This window comes from Babylonia areolata, chromosome 24 (assembly GCF_041734735.1).
Source record: "Babylonia areolata isolate BAREFJ2019XMU chromosome 24, ASM4173473v1, whole genome shotgun sequence".
NCBI classification, from domain to species: Eukaryota; Metazoa; Mollusca; class Gastropoda; order Neogastropoda; family Buccinidae; genus Babylonia; species Babylonia areolata.
The window spans coordinates 55,277,251-55,291,472 of record NC_134899.1 but is presented as its reverse complement, the minus strand read 5'-3'; the positions used below and the strand labels follow the sequence as shown (position 1 = coordinate 55,291,472).

General features: G+C 43.0%; 1 protein-coding gene and 1 long non-coding RNA gene across 4 annotated transcripts in view; both read left to right on the top strand.

Annotated features, from left to right (window-relative positions):
* Positions 1-8,265, top strand: part of LOC143299227 (RNA-binding protein 26-like) — a 73,192-nt gene extending 64,927 nt beyond the window's left edge. For all 3 annotated transcript variants that reach the window (XM_076612429.1, XM_076612430.1, XM_076612428.1), the window contains exons 19-21: positions 1,102-1,188; positions 5,120-5,275; positions 7,815-8,265. In XM_076612429.1, coding sequence (XP_076468544.1) covers positions 1,102-1,188; positions 5,120-5,275; positions 7,815-8,096 — 525 coding nt within the window. In that variant the 3' untranslated portion in view covers positions 8,097-8,265. The remainder of the gene's footprint in view (positions 1-1,101; positions 1,189-5,119; positions 5,276-7,814) is intronic.
* Positions 8,266-11,084: 2,819 nt separating this feature from the next.
* LOC143299228 (uncharacterized) lies at positions 11,085-13,825 on the top strand. The gene is made up of 2 exons (XR_013057497.1): positions 11,085-11,198; positions 11,506-13,825. It is a non-coding gene; the product is annotated as an uncharacterized LOC143299228 (long non-coding RNA).
* The last annotated feature ends 397 nt before the right edge of the window (positions 13,826-14,222 follow it).

Sequence of the window (14,222 nt, the reverse complement as noted above, 5' to 3'; positions counted from 1 at the left end):
AAATGAATGAGCTAATGAAACGAGATGTTCTTGCACATGGAGCTATGAACCTGCCACTTCTGTCCGACCATCGACTACTAATGTCATCATGTAGTGGGTGTGTTTCGTTTGTCAAAATTGTTTTCAGTCTGTCAGTCAGTTTTCTATTGTACATGTTGCTAAAAGTGTCTTGTCTTTTACCCACCAGCCTGCCTGCTTTCCTAATGACTTTTTCCAACCTGTATTTGTCGTGTTTGGTCAAGTTTCTCCCCCAGTGCAGGGCGCCATACGTTAAAACACTGCAGACAACAGATGTGTAAAACATTTGGACCATTTGCTTGCACACATTAAAAGACCTCATTTTTCTGAGACAGTACATGTGGCTATTGGTCTTTTTGATAAGTGCCGTGGAATTTTCATTCCAAGAAAGCTTATTGTCAATTATCACTCCAAGATATTTGTATGAGTATACTTGTTCAACTGCATCATTTTTAATGATAATTTTACTTAAACATGGTTTCTTTTTCCTGAAGTCCATTACAAGTTCTTTAGTTTTGCCAACTTTCAGTTCAAGTAATTTTCATCACACTGGTTCACAAATCTGTCAGTTTCTCTTCGATAGCGTCATCATCATCGGTAATCCGTCCTGTTAGTCTGAAGTCATCTGCAAACTTGACCAGTGGGCATGTGTTAGACAGACTTCTGCACTCAGCCGTATGCAGGGTAAATGGAAATGGTGAGAGCACTGAGAAAGGTCATAGAACATTATGCGGGCGCAGGTATTTGATCTGTCAAAGTGTTCATAGACATTGTTTAAGACAAAAAGTATCGCATCATCCATACTTCTGTTCATTCCGTATGCAGATTGCGAGGGATCTAAAAATGGTTTGACAGACTCCTGCAAATTGGCTAGTACAACTCTCTCAAACACTTTCATCACATTAGATGTCAATGCTACTAGATTGATATCATTCATACAGGAAATATGTGTTTTCTTGGGTACACTACAGATAAGCTGCCATGTTTTTTGTTGAGACAGGTGTATGGCTCCATTGTTCAGGCATTGGAGGAATGAAACAGGTGTGGATGCTTGATAACCCACCATGGTTTTTGTTGAGACAGGTGTATGGCTCCATTGTCCAGGTGGATGTGAGGGAAGATGTGCCATGTGCAGTGTTTACTTTTGAGGACAGGAAGCAGGCAGAACTGGTGAGTTGTTTACTTTTTTGAGAATAGAAATATTTTCTTTTGATGTCACAAAGCGGGCAGAAGTTGTGAGTTGTTAACTTTTGAGGTCAGAAAGCTGGCAGAAGTGGTGAGTTGTTATTATTTTTAGGTCAGAAAGCTGGCAGAAGTGATGAGTTGTTTTATTTTTAGGTCAGAAAGCTGGCAGAAGTGGTGAGTTGTTATTATTTTTAGGTCAGAAAGCTGGCAGAAGTGGTGAGTTATTATTTTTAGGTCAGAAAGCAGGCAGAAGTGGTGAGTTGTTATTATTTTTAGGTCAGAAAGCAGGCAGAAGTGGTGAGTTATTATTTTTAGGTCAGAAAGCAGGCAGAAGTGGTGAGTTATTATTTTTAGGTCAGAAAGCAGGCAGAAGTGGTGAGTTATTGTTTTTAGGTCAGAAAGCAGGCAGAAGCGGTGAGTTTTTATTTTTTAAGGTCAAAATGCAGGTAAAAGTCATGAGATGTTAATGTTTTTAGGTCAGAAAGCAGGCAAAAGTGGTGAGTTGTTAACTTTTTAGGAAGGAAAGTAGGCAGAAGTGGTGAGTTAACTTTTGAGGACAGAAAGCAGGCGGAAGTGGTGAGTTGTTATTTGAGGTAAAGCAGACAGAAGTGGTGAATTGTTAACATTTGAGGTAAAGCAGACAGAAGTGGTGAATTGTTAACATTTGAGGGAAAGCAGGAAGAATTAGTGAATTGTTAACATTTGAGGTAAAGCAGGCAGAAGTGGTGAATTGTTAACATTTGAGGTAAAGCAGGCGGAAGTGGTGAATTGTTAACATTTGAGGTAAAGCAGACAGAAGTGGTGAATTTTTAACATTTGAGGTAAAGCAGGCGGAAGTGGTGAATTAACATTTGAGGTAAAGCAGGCGGAAGTGGTGAATTGTTAACATTTGAGGTAAAGCAGGCGGAAGTGGTGAGTTGTTATTTGAGGTAAAGCAGGCAGAAGTGGTGAATTGTTAACATTTGAGGTAAAGCAGGCGGAAGTGGTGAATTGTTAACATTTGAGGTAAAGCAGGCGGAAGTAGTGAATTGTTAACATTTGAGGTAAAGCAGGCAGAAGTGGTGAATTTTTAACATTTGAGGTAAAGCAGACAGAAGTGGTGAATTTTTAACATTTGAGGTAAAGCAGGCAGAAGTAGTGAATTGTTAACATTTGAGGTAAAGCAGGCGGAAGTGGTGAATTGTTAACATTTGAGGTAAAGCAGGCAGAAGTGGTGAATTGTTAACATTTGAGGTAAAGCAGGCGGAAGTGGTGAATTGTTAACATTTGAGGTAAAGCAGGCAGAAGTAGTGAATTGTTAACATTTGAGGTAAAGCAGGCGGAAGTGGTGAATTGTTAACATTTGAGGTAAAGCAGACAGAAGTGGTGAATTGTTAACATTTGAGGTAAAGCAGGCGGAAGTGGTGAATTGTTAACATTTGAGGTAAGAAATGTTTCATCTTCTCATTTTACTAGTTTTCAGTTGGCATCTTGTCTTTGCGAAATCGGCGACGGCTGCAGAGTTAATCACATTTGTCTTTTCTCCCTTTTCGGAAAAGTGTTGCCCATATCCAGTATACTGTAATGAGGCCTGTCGTGTATTATTTGATACAGTTCGTAATCAAAATGCCGCCACTATTGTGGCTTGACAGTCCACAATACAAACAAGACAAAAAGGCTGATTCTGAATCAGCTGATGTCGGTTGGGCAGCTTCAAAAGGGGACAGATCAATGAAAAAGAAAAGCTGCACTTGTCAGCATTCGTGGAAGAAAGAATTCAAGTGGCTGCAGTACGAAGACGCACATGTAATGAAGTGTAGAAATTGTGTGAAATTCACAGTCGGGTTATCGTGCAACTCCTGGGAAATCAGTTTTATGTGTTGGTGACAGGGACGACAAACGTTCAGACATCATACTTGTATGGCTTTTCACTTTCAGTGGTTCACTCCTCTCACTGTGTGCTTGTCTGTGTGTGTGTATAAGGGGGTGGGGGCGGGGGACAGGGATGGTGTGTGTGTGTGTGTGTGTGTGCTTGTCTGTGTGTGTGTGTGTAACTATAAGGGGGTGGGGGTGGGGATGGGGGACAGGGATGGTGAGTGGTGTGTGTGTGTGTGTGTGTGTGTGTGTGTATCTTTGTGTGTGCGTGTGTATCTCTCTCTCTCTTGTGTGTATGTGCATGTGTATCTATCTCTCTTTGTACATGTCTCTTTCTGAGTGTGAGTGTGTGCGCGTGTGTCTATCACTATAACTCATTCAATGTGTGTGTGTGTGTGTGTGTGTGAATATTGATTGTAAGGCAGTGTGTGATATATTTGGATGAAAGAATGATTTCTTGACCTGTGACTGGACGCACTAGAACCACATGAGTACTCCCAAAAATGCCTGGGTGCGAGTCCTGTGGACTTTCTAAGCAAACCAACTGTAGGAAGCCCTGGTGGGAGACCCAAAATCAGTGTCATGCTTACAGGTGGGATACCAAAAATCAGTGTCATGCTTACAGGTGGGATACCAAAAATCAGTGTCATGCTTACAGGTGGGATACCAAAAATCAGTGTCATGCTTACAGGTGGGAGACCCAAAATCAGTGTCATGCTTACAGGTGGGATACCAAAAATCAGTGTCATGCTTACAGGTGGGATACCAAAAATCACTGTCATGCTTACAGGTGGGATACCAAAAATCACTTTAATGCTTACAGGTGGGATACCAAAAATCAGTGTCATGCTTACAGGTGGGAGACCCAAAATCACTTTAATGCTTACAGGTGGGATACCAAAAATCACTGTCATGCTTACAGGTGGGATACCAAAAATCAGTGTCATGCTTACAGGTGGGAGACCCAAAATCACTTTAATGCTTACAGGTGGGATACCAAAAATCAGTGTCACGCTTACAGGTGGGATACCAAAAATTACTGTCATGCTTACAGGTGGGATACCAAAAATCAGTGTCACGCTTACAGGTGGGATACCAAAAATCACTGTCATGCTTACAGGTGGGATACCAAAAATCAGTGTCACGCTTACAGGTGGGATACCAAAAATCACTTTAATGCTTACAGGTGGGATACCAAAAATCAGTGTCATGCTTACAGGTGGGATACCAAAAATCAGTGTCATGCTTACAGGTGGGATACCAAAAATCACTTTAATGCTTACAGGTGGGATACCGAAAATCAGTGTCATGCTTACAGGTGGGATACCAAAAATCAGTGTCATGCTTACAGGTGGGATACCAAAAATCAGTGTCATGCTTACAGGTGGGATACCAAAAATCACTTTAATGCTTACAGGTGGGTTACCAAAAATCAGTGTCATGCTTACAGGTGGGTTACCAAAAATACATTGAACAAGTGAATAATAATCCAGATTAGATGTAAGTAGAAAAGCCTATGAATAGCAACTTTCCAAGCCTGTGGAAGAGGGTATCTACTGCTGATACTGACGCATCATTGTCAGTTAATATGTGTGAGGCCTTCTTTCGCTATTGTTCTTTATCTTGTATTACTTTATGTCACAACAGATTTGTCTGTGTGAAATTTGGGCTGCTGTCCCTGTGGGTGCACATCGCTACAGTGCAGCGCCACCTTGTGTGCCTTTTTTCTGTCTGGCAGCGCCACCTTGTGTGCCTTTTTTCTGTCTGGCAGCGCCACCTTGTGTGCCTTTTTTCTGTCTGGCAGCGCCACCATTTGTGCCTTTTTTCTGTCTGCTTGAAAATTTGCTTTACTGGGGGATTTTTCTACAGAATGATGCAGTAGGTTTTTTGAAAATAATCTAAGTGCATGTTATACACAGGACTAACTGATGTCGGTGATGACCTGTGTTATGTGGACTGATGTTAGTGATGACCTGTGTTATGGTGTGTGTGTGTGTGTGTGTGGATGTGGATGTGGGTGGGTGGTTGTGTGTGTGTGTGTATGTGTGGTTGTGTGACCAAGGCCAACAGTGCGGGGGGCACCTACAAGAAGAGACCTCTCTCAGTGCGCTGGCACATGGGGGTGGTGCATGTGCGCACGGACCAGGACACTGCAGCCCAGCTTCACACTGAGGGGCAAACGGATGACGCCGATACAGAAGACACAGAGGAAGAGCTTGTAAGTCTCTTTTAATAAAATTTGTTTTTATGTGTTTGCCAATCAAAAGTTTACAAGTTCATTGTGAACGTTAAAAAAAAAAGCCTGAACATGTTGATTTTCCTGATGACAAGGTATTGCTCCAGAATGGTGGTTAGTTAACTAGATTTTGTTTTTTCAACAAACCTGTTATATCAATGAGGAGTATGCATTATGCTGTCCCCTGTGCTGAAATTGAAAACAGTCTAACCCATAAGCAAATTAAGCTTTGGTCATTTAAAAATTATGTGGTGTGGTGTGTGTGTGTGTGTACACGTGTGTATGAGAAAGAGTGAGTGATTGTGAATGTGTGTGTGTGAGAGACAGAAAGAAAGGAGGAGAGAGAGAACAAAGAACAGTTTGACACATACACAATGTTACATGTCTACATACAGTGTGCTGTAGGCCTCAGCTCATTCCATCTGGCCCAGCTGCCAGTAACAAACTCCCTCTTTCTTTCTGCCAGAAAAAATCTTGTCTTTCCTTCAAACCAGTCCTAATCTTCACTCCTAAATAGTGTTTTTGTTATTTTGTTGAACATTTCCCCAATTTTGCGCAGTCACGGAAACATGTTTGAAAAAGTCTTGGAAAAAGGAGATAACCATGTCCAGAGTTTTCTGGAAAGTATTGGAAAAATGTTTGCCATTTAAAGGCCCACAGAGCGCAGGTGAAAAATCCCCTGGTCCCCACTTAAAATGCAGGCTGGTGGTTGGACAGTTTTTGGACAGCTGTGTGCTTCAGCTGTTATTGTGATAATGGGTGTTACCTGTGTGGTTCAGCTGTCACTGTGATAATGGTTGTTACCTGTGTGGTCCAGCTGTCACTGTGATAATGGTTGTTACCTGTGTGGTTCAGCTGTCACTGTAATAATGGTTGTTACCTGTGTGGTTCAGTTATTGTGATAATGGTTGTTACCTGTGTGGTCCAGCTGTTATTGTGATAATGGGTGTTATCTGTGCGGTTCAGCTGTCACTGCGATAATGGTTGTTACCTGTGTGTTTCAGCTGTTATTGTGATAATGGGTGTTACCTGTGTGGTTCAGCTGTCACTGCGATAATGGGTGTTACCTGTGTGGTTCAGTTATTGTGATAATGGTTGTTACCTGTGTGGTCCAGCTGTTATTGTGATAATGGGTGTTATCTGTGCGGTTCAGCTGTCACTGTGATAATGGTTGTTACCTGTGTGTTTCAGCTGTTATTGTGATAATGGGTGTTACCTGTGTGGTTCAGCTGTCACTGTGATAATGGTTGTTACCTGTGTGGTCCAGCTGTTATTGTGATAATGGGTGTTATCTGTGTGGTTCAGCTGTCACTGCGATAATGGTTGTTACCTGTGTGTTTCAGCTGTCACTGTAATAATGGTTGTTACCTGTGTGGTCCAGCTGTCACTGTAATAATGGTTGTTACCTGTGTGGTCCAGCTATCACTGTGATAATGGTTGTTACCTGTGTGGTCCAGCTGTTATTGTGATAATGGGTGTTATCTGTGTGGTTCAGCTGTCACTGCGATAATGGTTGTTACCTGTGTGTTTCAGCTGTTATTGTGATAATGGGTGTTACCTGTGTGGTTCAGCTGTCACTGCGATAATGGGTGTTACCTGTGTGGTTCAGCTGTCACTGTGATAATGGGTGTTACCTGTGTGGTTCAGCTGTCACTGTGATAATGGGTGTTACCTGTGTGGTTCAGCTGTCACTGTGATAATGGGTGTTACCTGTGTGGTTCAGCTGTCACTGTGATAATGGGTGTTATCTGTGTGGTTCAGCTGTCACTGCGATAATGGTTGTTACCTGTGTGTTTCAGCTGTTATTGTGATAATGGGTGTTACCTGTGTGGTTCAGCTGTCACTGTGATAATGGGTGTTACCTGTGTGGTTCAGCTGTCACTGTGATAATGGGTGTTACCTGTGTGGTTCAGCTGTCACTGCGATAATGGGTGTTAACTGTGTGGTTCAGCTGTCACTGTGATAATGGGTGTTACCTGTGTGGTTCAGCTGTCACTGTGATAATGGGTGTTACCTGTGTGGTTCAGCTGTCACTGTGATAATGGGTGTTACCTGTGTGGTTCAGCTGTCACTGTGGTAATGGGTGTTACCTGTGTGGTTCAGCTGTCACTGTGATAATGGGTGTTACCTGTGTGGTTCAGCTGTCACTGTGATAATGGGTGTTACCTGTGTGGTTCAGCTGTCACTGTGATAATGGGTGTTACCTGTGTGGTTCAGCTGTCACTGCGATAATGGGTGTTACCTGTGTGGTTCAGCTGTCACTGCGATAATGGGTGTTACCTGTGTGGTTCAGCTGTCACTGTGATAATGGGTGTTACCTGTGTGGTTCAGCTGTCACTGCGATAATGGGTGTTACCTGTGTGGTTCAGCTGTCACTGTGATAATGGGTGTTACCTGTGTGGTTCAGCTGTCACTGTGATAATGGGTGTTACCTGTGTGGTTCAGCTGTCACTGTGATAATGGGTGTTACCTGTGTGGTTCAGCTGTCACTGTGATAATGGGTGTTACCTGTGTGGTTCAGCTGCAGGTAACGATCCACAACAAAGCCACGGACAGGGTGGTGGAGGAGAGGGACACGGAGACGGCGGTGGTGGTGGGGGTGGAGGAGGTGGAGGAGGAGGAAGAGGAGGGAACAGTGCCCAGAGAGCAGCAGGTGGCGGCAGCAAGAGAGATGGGGGAGGATGAGGATGAGGAAGACGAGGTGGTGGTGAGTGTGGGGGAGGAGGTGGATGAGCGCATTCTGCTGGCCCCGGATGAAGAGGAGGATGACAATGACGACGAGACTCGGTCCTGGCGCCGGTGATGATGACAGGACACACAGGCCTGTGTGGGAGGCTGTGCTGTCTGTGGATCCATCCCCGAGAGTGTGCGATCAGTCAGTGTGTGTGTGTGTTTGTGACAGTGTTCTGTGCTGTCTGTGGATCCATCCCCGAGAGTGTGCGATCAGTCAGCGTGTGTGTGACGGTGTTCTGTGCTGTCTGTGGATCCATCCCCGAGAGTGTGCGATCAGTCAGCGTGTGTGTGACAGTGTTCTGTGCTGTCTGTGGATCCATCCCCGAGAGTGTGCGATCAGTCAGCGTGTGTGTGTGTGTGTGACGGTGTTCTGTGCTGTCTGTGGATCCATCCCCGAGAGTGTGCGATCAGTCAGCGTGTGTGTGTGTGTGTGTGTGACGGTGTTCTGTGCTGTCTGTGGATCCATCCCCGAGAGTGTGCGATCAGTCAGCGTGTGTGTGTGTGTGTGACAGTGTTCTGTGCTGGCAGCAACAGTGACATAGTTTGCTCTTTGTCTGTTGTGCCTTTGGGACTCGGCAGTCCTTCCAGCTTTGTTTCAGCACAGATGCATGAGCACAATAGTCCACTGTCAAAGAGAACTTTCAGTACTTTTTTTTTTTTCAATGGCAGGTGTATGTAACAATTGTTGATGGATGGGAAAGGAATTTATCAAGGGGGGTGGAGAACAACTGGCAAAAGGGGCACCTCTACTTCCTTTCCATGAAAACCACTTACAAATTTGAAACAAGGACATCTAATGTGCGTAGTTCAAACTCTATGAATGGTGGATGTGTGTTTTAATCTAATTTAGGTTGGTCTTCAAAAGACACATGCCTTTTCTAATCTCAGTCAACAAGGGAGAGGAAAACTTTGAAAATGTTTTTTAATAATTTTTTTTGGTACCATTGTTAATAATTTGACGTCTTGGTGTGAGAGGATGCTTCCATTTGCCGTGCTGGACACTGTTTCTTTCTTCTCCATCTGTTGCTTGTCTTGAAGGCCTTTGTTGCAGGATGCCAGTGTTAGTGTTAACCGAAGCAGTTTTGATTCCAACTTGTTTTTAAAATTGAGCATGTCTCCATTGACACAATAAGAAATGCCTTGTCTCCATTGGCACAGTGAGAAAGAGAGAATGGACGTTGGTAAAGTGTTTCTGTATTTAGGCTTGTATTATAAACTTTATCTGGGTTTGGTTTCTGTGTTCAGGTGAACATTTTCCTGTGTGTGTTGCAATGTGTGATGGTGATAGGTTTTTGGCAAAGGATATATTGTGTGGTGTCATCTCTTGGAATAAAGTGTGAATTGAGCTCTTCAAACTGTGGAGACCATATGGAGTGTTTCAGGGGGCAGATAGTTAATGCGTGCCGTTTGAACGTACTCCTGTTGGATGCTCTGTGAAGTCAAGGTATGGGTTTAATGTATACCTTGTCAACATCAGCAGGTATACATGCTTCCAAAAGCATCTGAGTGTTGTAGTTGAGTGGTATCAAAAAAAAGGGGAGGGGGGCTGTCCTTTCTCCTTTTAATCAGTAGGAATTATACGTGGTGAGCCAGGAAAACCCTGCCTCTCATGTCTTTTTGCCTGCCCTCTGTTGATCCAGCAGATGGAATGGTTTTCTACCTGTTCACATTCACTGGGTGTCAGGTGATAGGTCATAACACTGTTTGACAAGGTTTAGTCTGCAGCCTGTCCCATAGAACATGCCATGGTGTGGTGTGAACAAAACATAGTATTTCACAAGGTTTAGTCTGCAGCCTGTCCCATAGAACATGCCATGGTGTGATGTTAACAAAACATAGTATTTCACAAGGTTTAGTCTGCAGCCTGTCCCATAGAACATGCCATGGTGTGGTGTGAACAAAACATAGTATTTCACAAGGTTTAGTCTGCAGCCTGTCCCATAGAACATGCCACTGGTGTGGTGTGAACAAAACATAATATTTCACAAGGTTTAGTCTGCAGCCTGTCCCATAGAACATGCCACTGGTGTGGTGTGAACAAAACATAGTTAGTGTGCAGCCTGTCCCATAGAACATGCCACTGGTGTGGTGTGAACAAAACATATTTCACAAGGTTTAGTCTGCAGCCTGTCCCATAGAACATGCCATGGTGTGATGTTAACAAAACATAATATTTCACAAGGTTTAGTCTGCAGCCTGTCCCATAGAACATGCCATGGTGTGATGTTAACAAAACATAATATTTCACAAGGTTTAGTCTGCAGCCTGTCCCATAGAACATGCCATGGTGTGGTGTTAACAAAACATATTTCACAAGGTTTAGTCTGCAGCCTGTCCCATAGAACATGCCACTGATGTGGTGTTTTATGTGTGAGCTGGGTCTTTCTGTGGGTCAGATGTTAATGATGATGGAACAGATGTGAGTGATGATGAAACATGTTGTCCCTGCCGGGGCCTGTGGATGATGTGGTGTGGTACAGATTGTGTGAGCTGTTGTAAGCATGAAGAGTGGTGTGTGTGAGTGACTTGTACAGATTATTTTGCTGATTTATTTGTGCATTATGAACTGATGCTTGTGTAGGTCTTTACTCATTTGTCATGAACATGGATTAAACATTTCCTGTCTGATTGTGTGATGGAAGATTGTTGAAACCAATTGGGGTCTGTATTTGTTCCCCGGAAAAAAGTTATAGAAAAAGTGTTTTTGTTGTGTGGTTTTAAGCAGATGTGATGGATAAATGCTTTGGAGTGGGAAACACTCTATGTAGGCATTGTTTGATGTGTGGGAGAGAGAGGTGCACAGAGGATGAAGCGTTTAAACAGGATACAGTGTTCCAAGCCACAGATTCCATGAAGTGCTGTGATGGCCAACTGTCAGGCACTACCAGTGTGTGTGGATAAAGCTGCCTCAAAATAATTTTCATGTCTCTTTCCTGAAAGACTGGTTTGAAAGCGTTAGGATGTGCTGAATTTTGGGGTTGATGTGAATCCATATGTGAACAGTGTATAGCAGTATTACTTTGAAGATTGAACATAAGAAGACATAGTTAGCACATGGGACCTGTGAACATTGAACATACATGTCCATTGTAAGAAGGCGCAGTTTACACATGGTACCTGTGGTGTATTGCCTGAACTCTGAACATTGAACATACATGTCCATTGTAAGAAGGCACAGTTTACACATGGGACCTGGTGTATTGCCTGAACTCTGAACATTGATACAAACTCCTCCTTTTGGTGTCATATACTGTACCATGTCAAACTGATGCAGAAGGGACTTGGTCCCCGGAGGAGCGCCTATGCCACATGAATGTTCTGGAACTGGAGGCAGTTCGCAGGACTCTCCTGCACTTCATGGGGGAGGCCACTGGCAAGACCATCCGCTTGTTCACGGACAACACCAGTTTGACATGGTAAGTATATGTAAACACCAAACATGGAGTATAATACAAACTCCTCCTGTCCATTGTAAGAAGGCGCAGTTTAGACATGGTACCTGTGGTGTATTGCCTGAACTCTGAACATTGAACATACATGTCCATTGTAAGAAGGCGCAGTTTAGACATGGGACCTGGTGTATTGCCTGAACTCTGAACATTGAACATACATGTCCATTGTAAGAAGGCACAGTTTACACATGGGACCTGGTGTATTGCCTGAACTCTGAACATTGAACATACATACATGTCCATTGTAAGAAGGCGCAGTTTGCACATGGTACCTGTGGTGTATTGCCTGAACTCTGAACATTGAACATACATGTCCGTTGTAAGAAGGCGCAGTTTGCACATGGGACCTGTGGTGTATTGCCTGAACTCTGAACATTGAACATACATACATGTCCATTGTCAGAAGGCACAGTTTACACATGGGACCTGGTGTATTGCCTGAACTCTGAACATTGAACATACATACATGTCCATTGTAAGAAGGCGCAGTTTACACATGGTACCTGTGGTGTATTGCCTGAACTCTGAACATTGAACATACATGTCCATTGTAAGAAGGCACAGTTTACACATGGGACCTGGTGTATTGCCTGAACTCTGAACATTGGACATACATGTTGCCATGTTGGCTTGGGGCCATTTAATCTTTGGAGAGAAGGTCAGAAGTTGCTAGACCCAGACAATGTGTGTGTTTCTGTACATACACATACAAGTTGGTTGTGCAGTGTGAACAGTACCAAGTTGACCCAAGGCAATGGTGTAGGGTGGTGACTCTGTGAATGCTCCACAGTCAAAGGTATTGGGGAGAGGTGTATGGCCAGAATGTGGCTGCATGTATTGTCTCGAAGGCAAGCCTCTGCACAAACAGGTCATTGCTTAATCTCACAGGTAGATGATGCATCATTATATTCATTTTGAATCTGAGAAGCTGAGATGTAAGGGAATATTTGTGGAACATTGAAAGTTTTGCACAAAGACTGATCTTCACATGATCGCAAAGTTGATGAACGTGAAAAGTGAGACATAGTGAATTCTGAAACTTTACTTGTCAACTGTGCTAATTGCAGTTCACAGGTGTAAATGGAACTAATGCATAAAGTTTTGTATTCATCCATGAAGTGATTGACTGAAAGTCTGATTAAGACCTAAACTTCTGTTTAAAGCTTTAGATATGTTCATCAAGTGAATTATTCCAAGTCTGATCAATAGCTAAATCCTGCTAAAGATTTAGATAGGTCCATGAAGTATGTAAGAAGTGCAAGATGCAGATGGAGCAGTTGATAAAGCTTAAGATAGGTCCATCAAGTGAATAACGATGCAGATGGAGCAATTGATAAAGCTTAAGATAGGTCCATCAAGTGAATAACGATGCAGATGGAGCAATTGATAAAGCTTAAGATAGGTCCATCAAGTGAATAACAGCTAGTCTGATCAACAGTTAAACTTCTGGTCCTCCAAGTGAATAAATGCAGGTGCAGATGGAACTACTGCATGAAGCTTTTGGTACGTCCACAAAGTGAATAAGTGCATGACTGATCAACAGCTTGTTCAATGTTCAGAAAAAAGTGGGAGGTTTGAAGTTGGTTCTGTCGCTGTTGGTATGGGGTTTTTGTGGGGGTGGGAAGGAGGGAGTCACCAGAACCTGGTGGAGAAAAGGAAAAATCTGCAGTGACAGTGATTGATGTTTGCAGTTTTGTGTAATTCATCATACTAGCTTGAGTCATTGAGGTTTGTGGATGCACATCAACAAATATATATGCTGTGTGAATATTATTACATGTTCTACTGGTTACATGTATGTTGTACAGTTGTTTGCATGTACATGGAAAAAGAAAGAAAGAGAGGGTGTAGAATTAAACAAACCTTGTTCTTGTTCTTTTTCTCTGGAAATGTTGATGTGAAAACAATACCTTGTTACTGCTCTGATCTGACGGAGAAAAAAACAAAACAAAACAAAACAACCACCAAAAAAAAAAAAAAAAAAACCCAAGAAGGAAAAAAAAAGAAAGAAAAAAAGGTTGAAAAAAATGAAGATACTTTGGGGATGAAAAAAAAATCAAATTGGAAAACAGGAAAAAAAAGAAAGAAAAAAAGAAAAAAACCTAAGGAAGAATAACCAGACAAAAAAGAAACAAGAAAAAAAAGTGTTGGATAAAAAAGAAAGAAAACTGAAAAGAAAAGAAAAAAAAGACCTTGGAGGAAAAAAGCAAGAAAAAAAAAGCAGAGCAGAGCAGTAAAGAAAGCATTTGTTTGAACATGTGTGTTGAAAAAAGCACAGATTGTTGTCCATGGTGTTGTTGGAAAAGAAGAAAAAAATAAAGAAAAAGATGTGGTCATGGACCACCAACATATTCCAGAAGGTATGGCCTGTTCAGGGTTACCTCACAATGCAAAATACTACTGCAGACGGCTGAGCACTGACAGGGTGTGGCTGACCACTGGTTGACCACTGACAGGGTGTGGCTGACCACTGGTTGACCACTGACAGGGTGTGGCTGACCACTGACAGGGTGTGGCTGACCACTGGTTGACCACTGACAGGGTGTGTCTGACCACTGACAGGGTGTGGCTGACCACTGGTTGACCACTGACAGGGTGTGGCTGACCACTGTTTGACCACTGGTAGCGTGTGGCTGACCACTGACAGGGTGTGGCTGACCAAGCAGGGTGTGGCTGACCAAGCAGGGTGTGGCTGACCACTGGCAGGGTATGGCTGACCAAGCAGGGTGTGGCTGACCACTGTT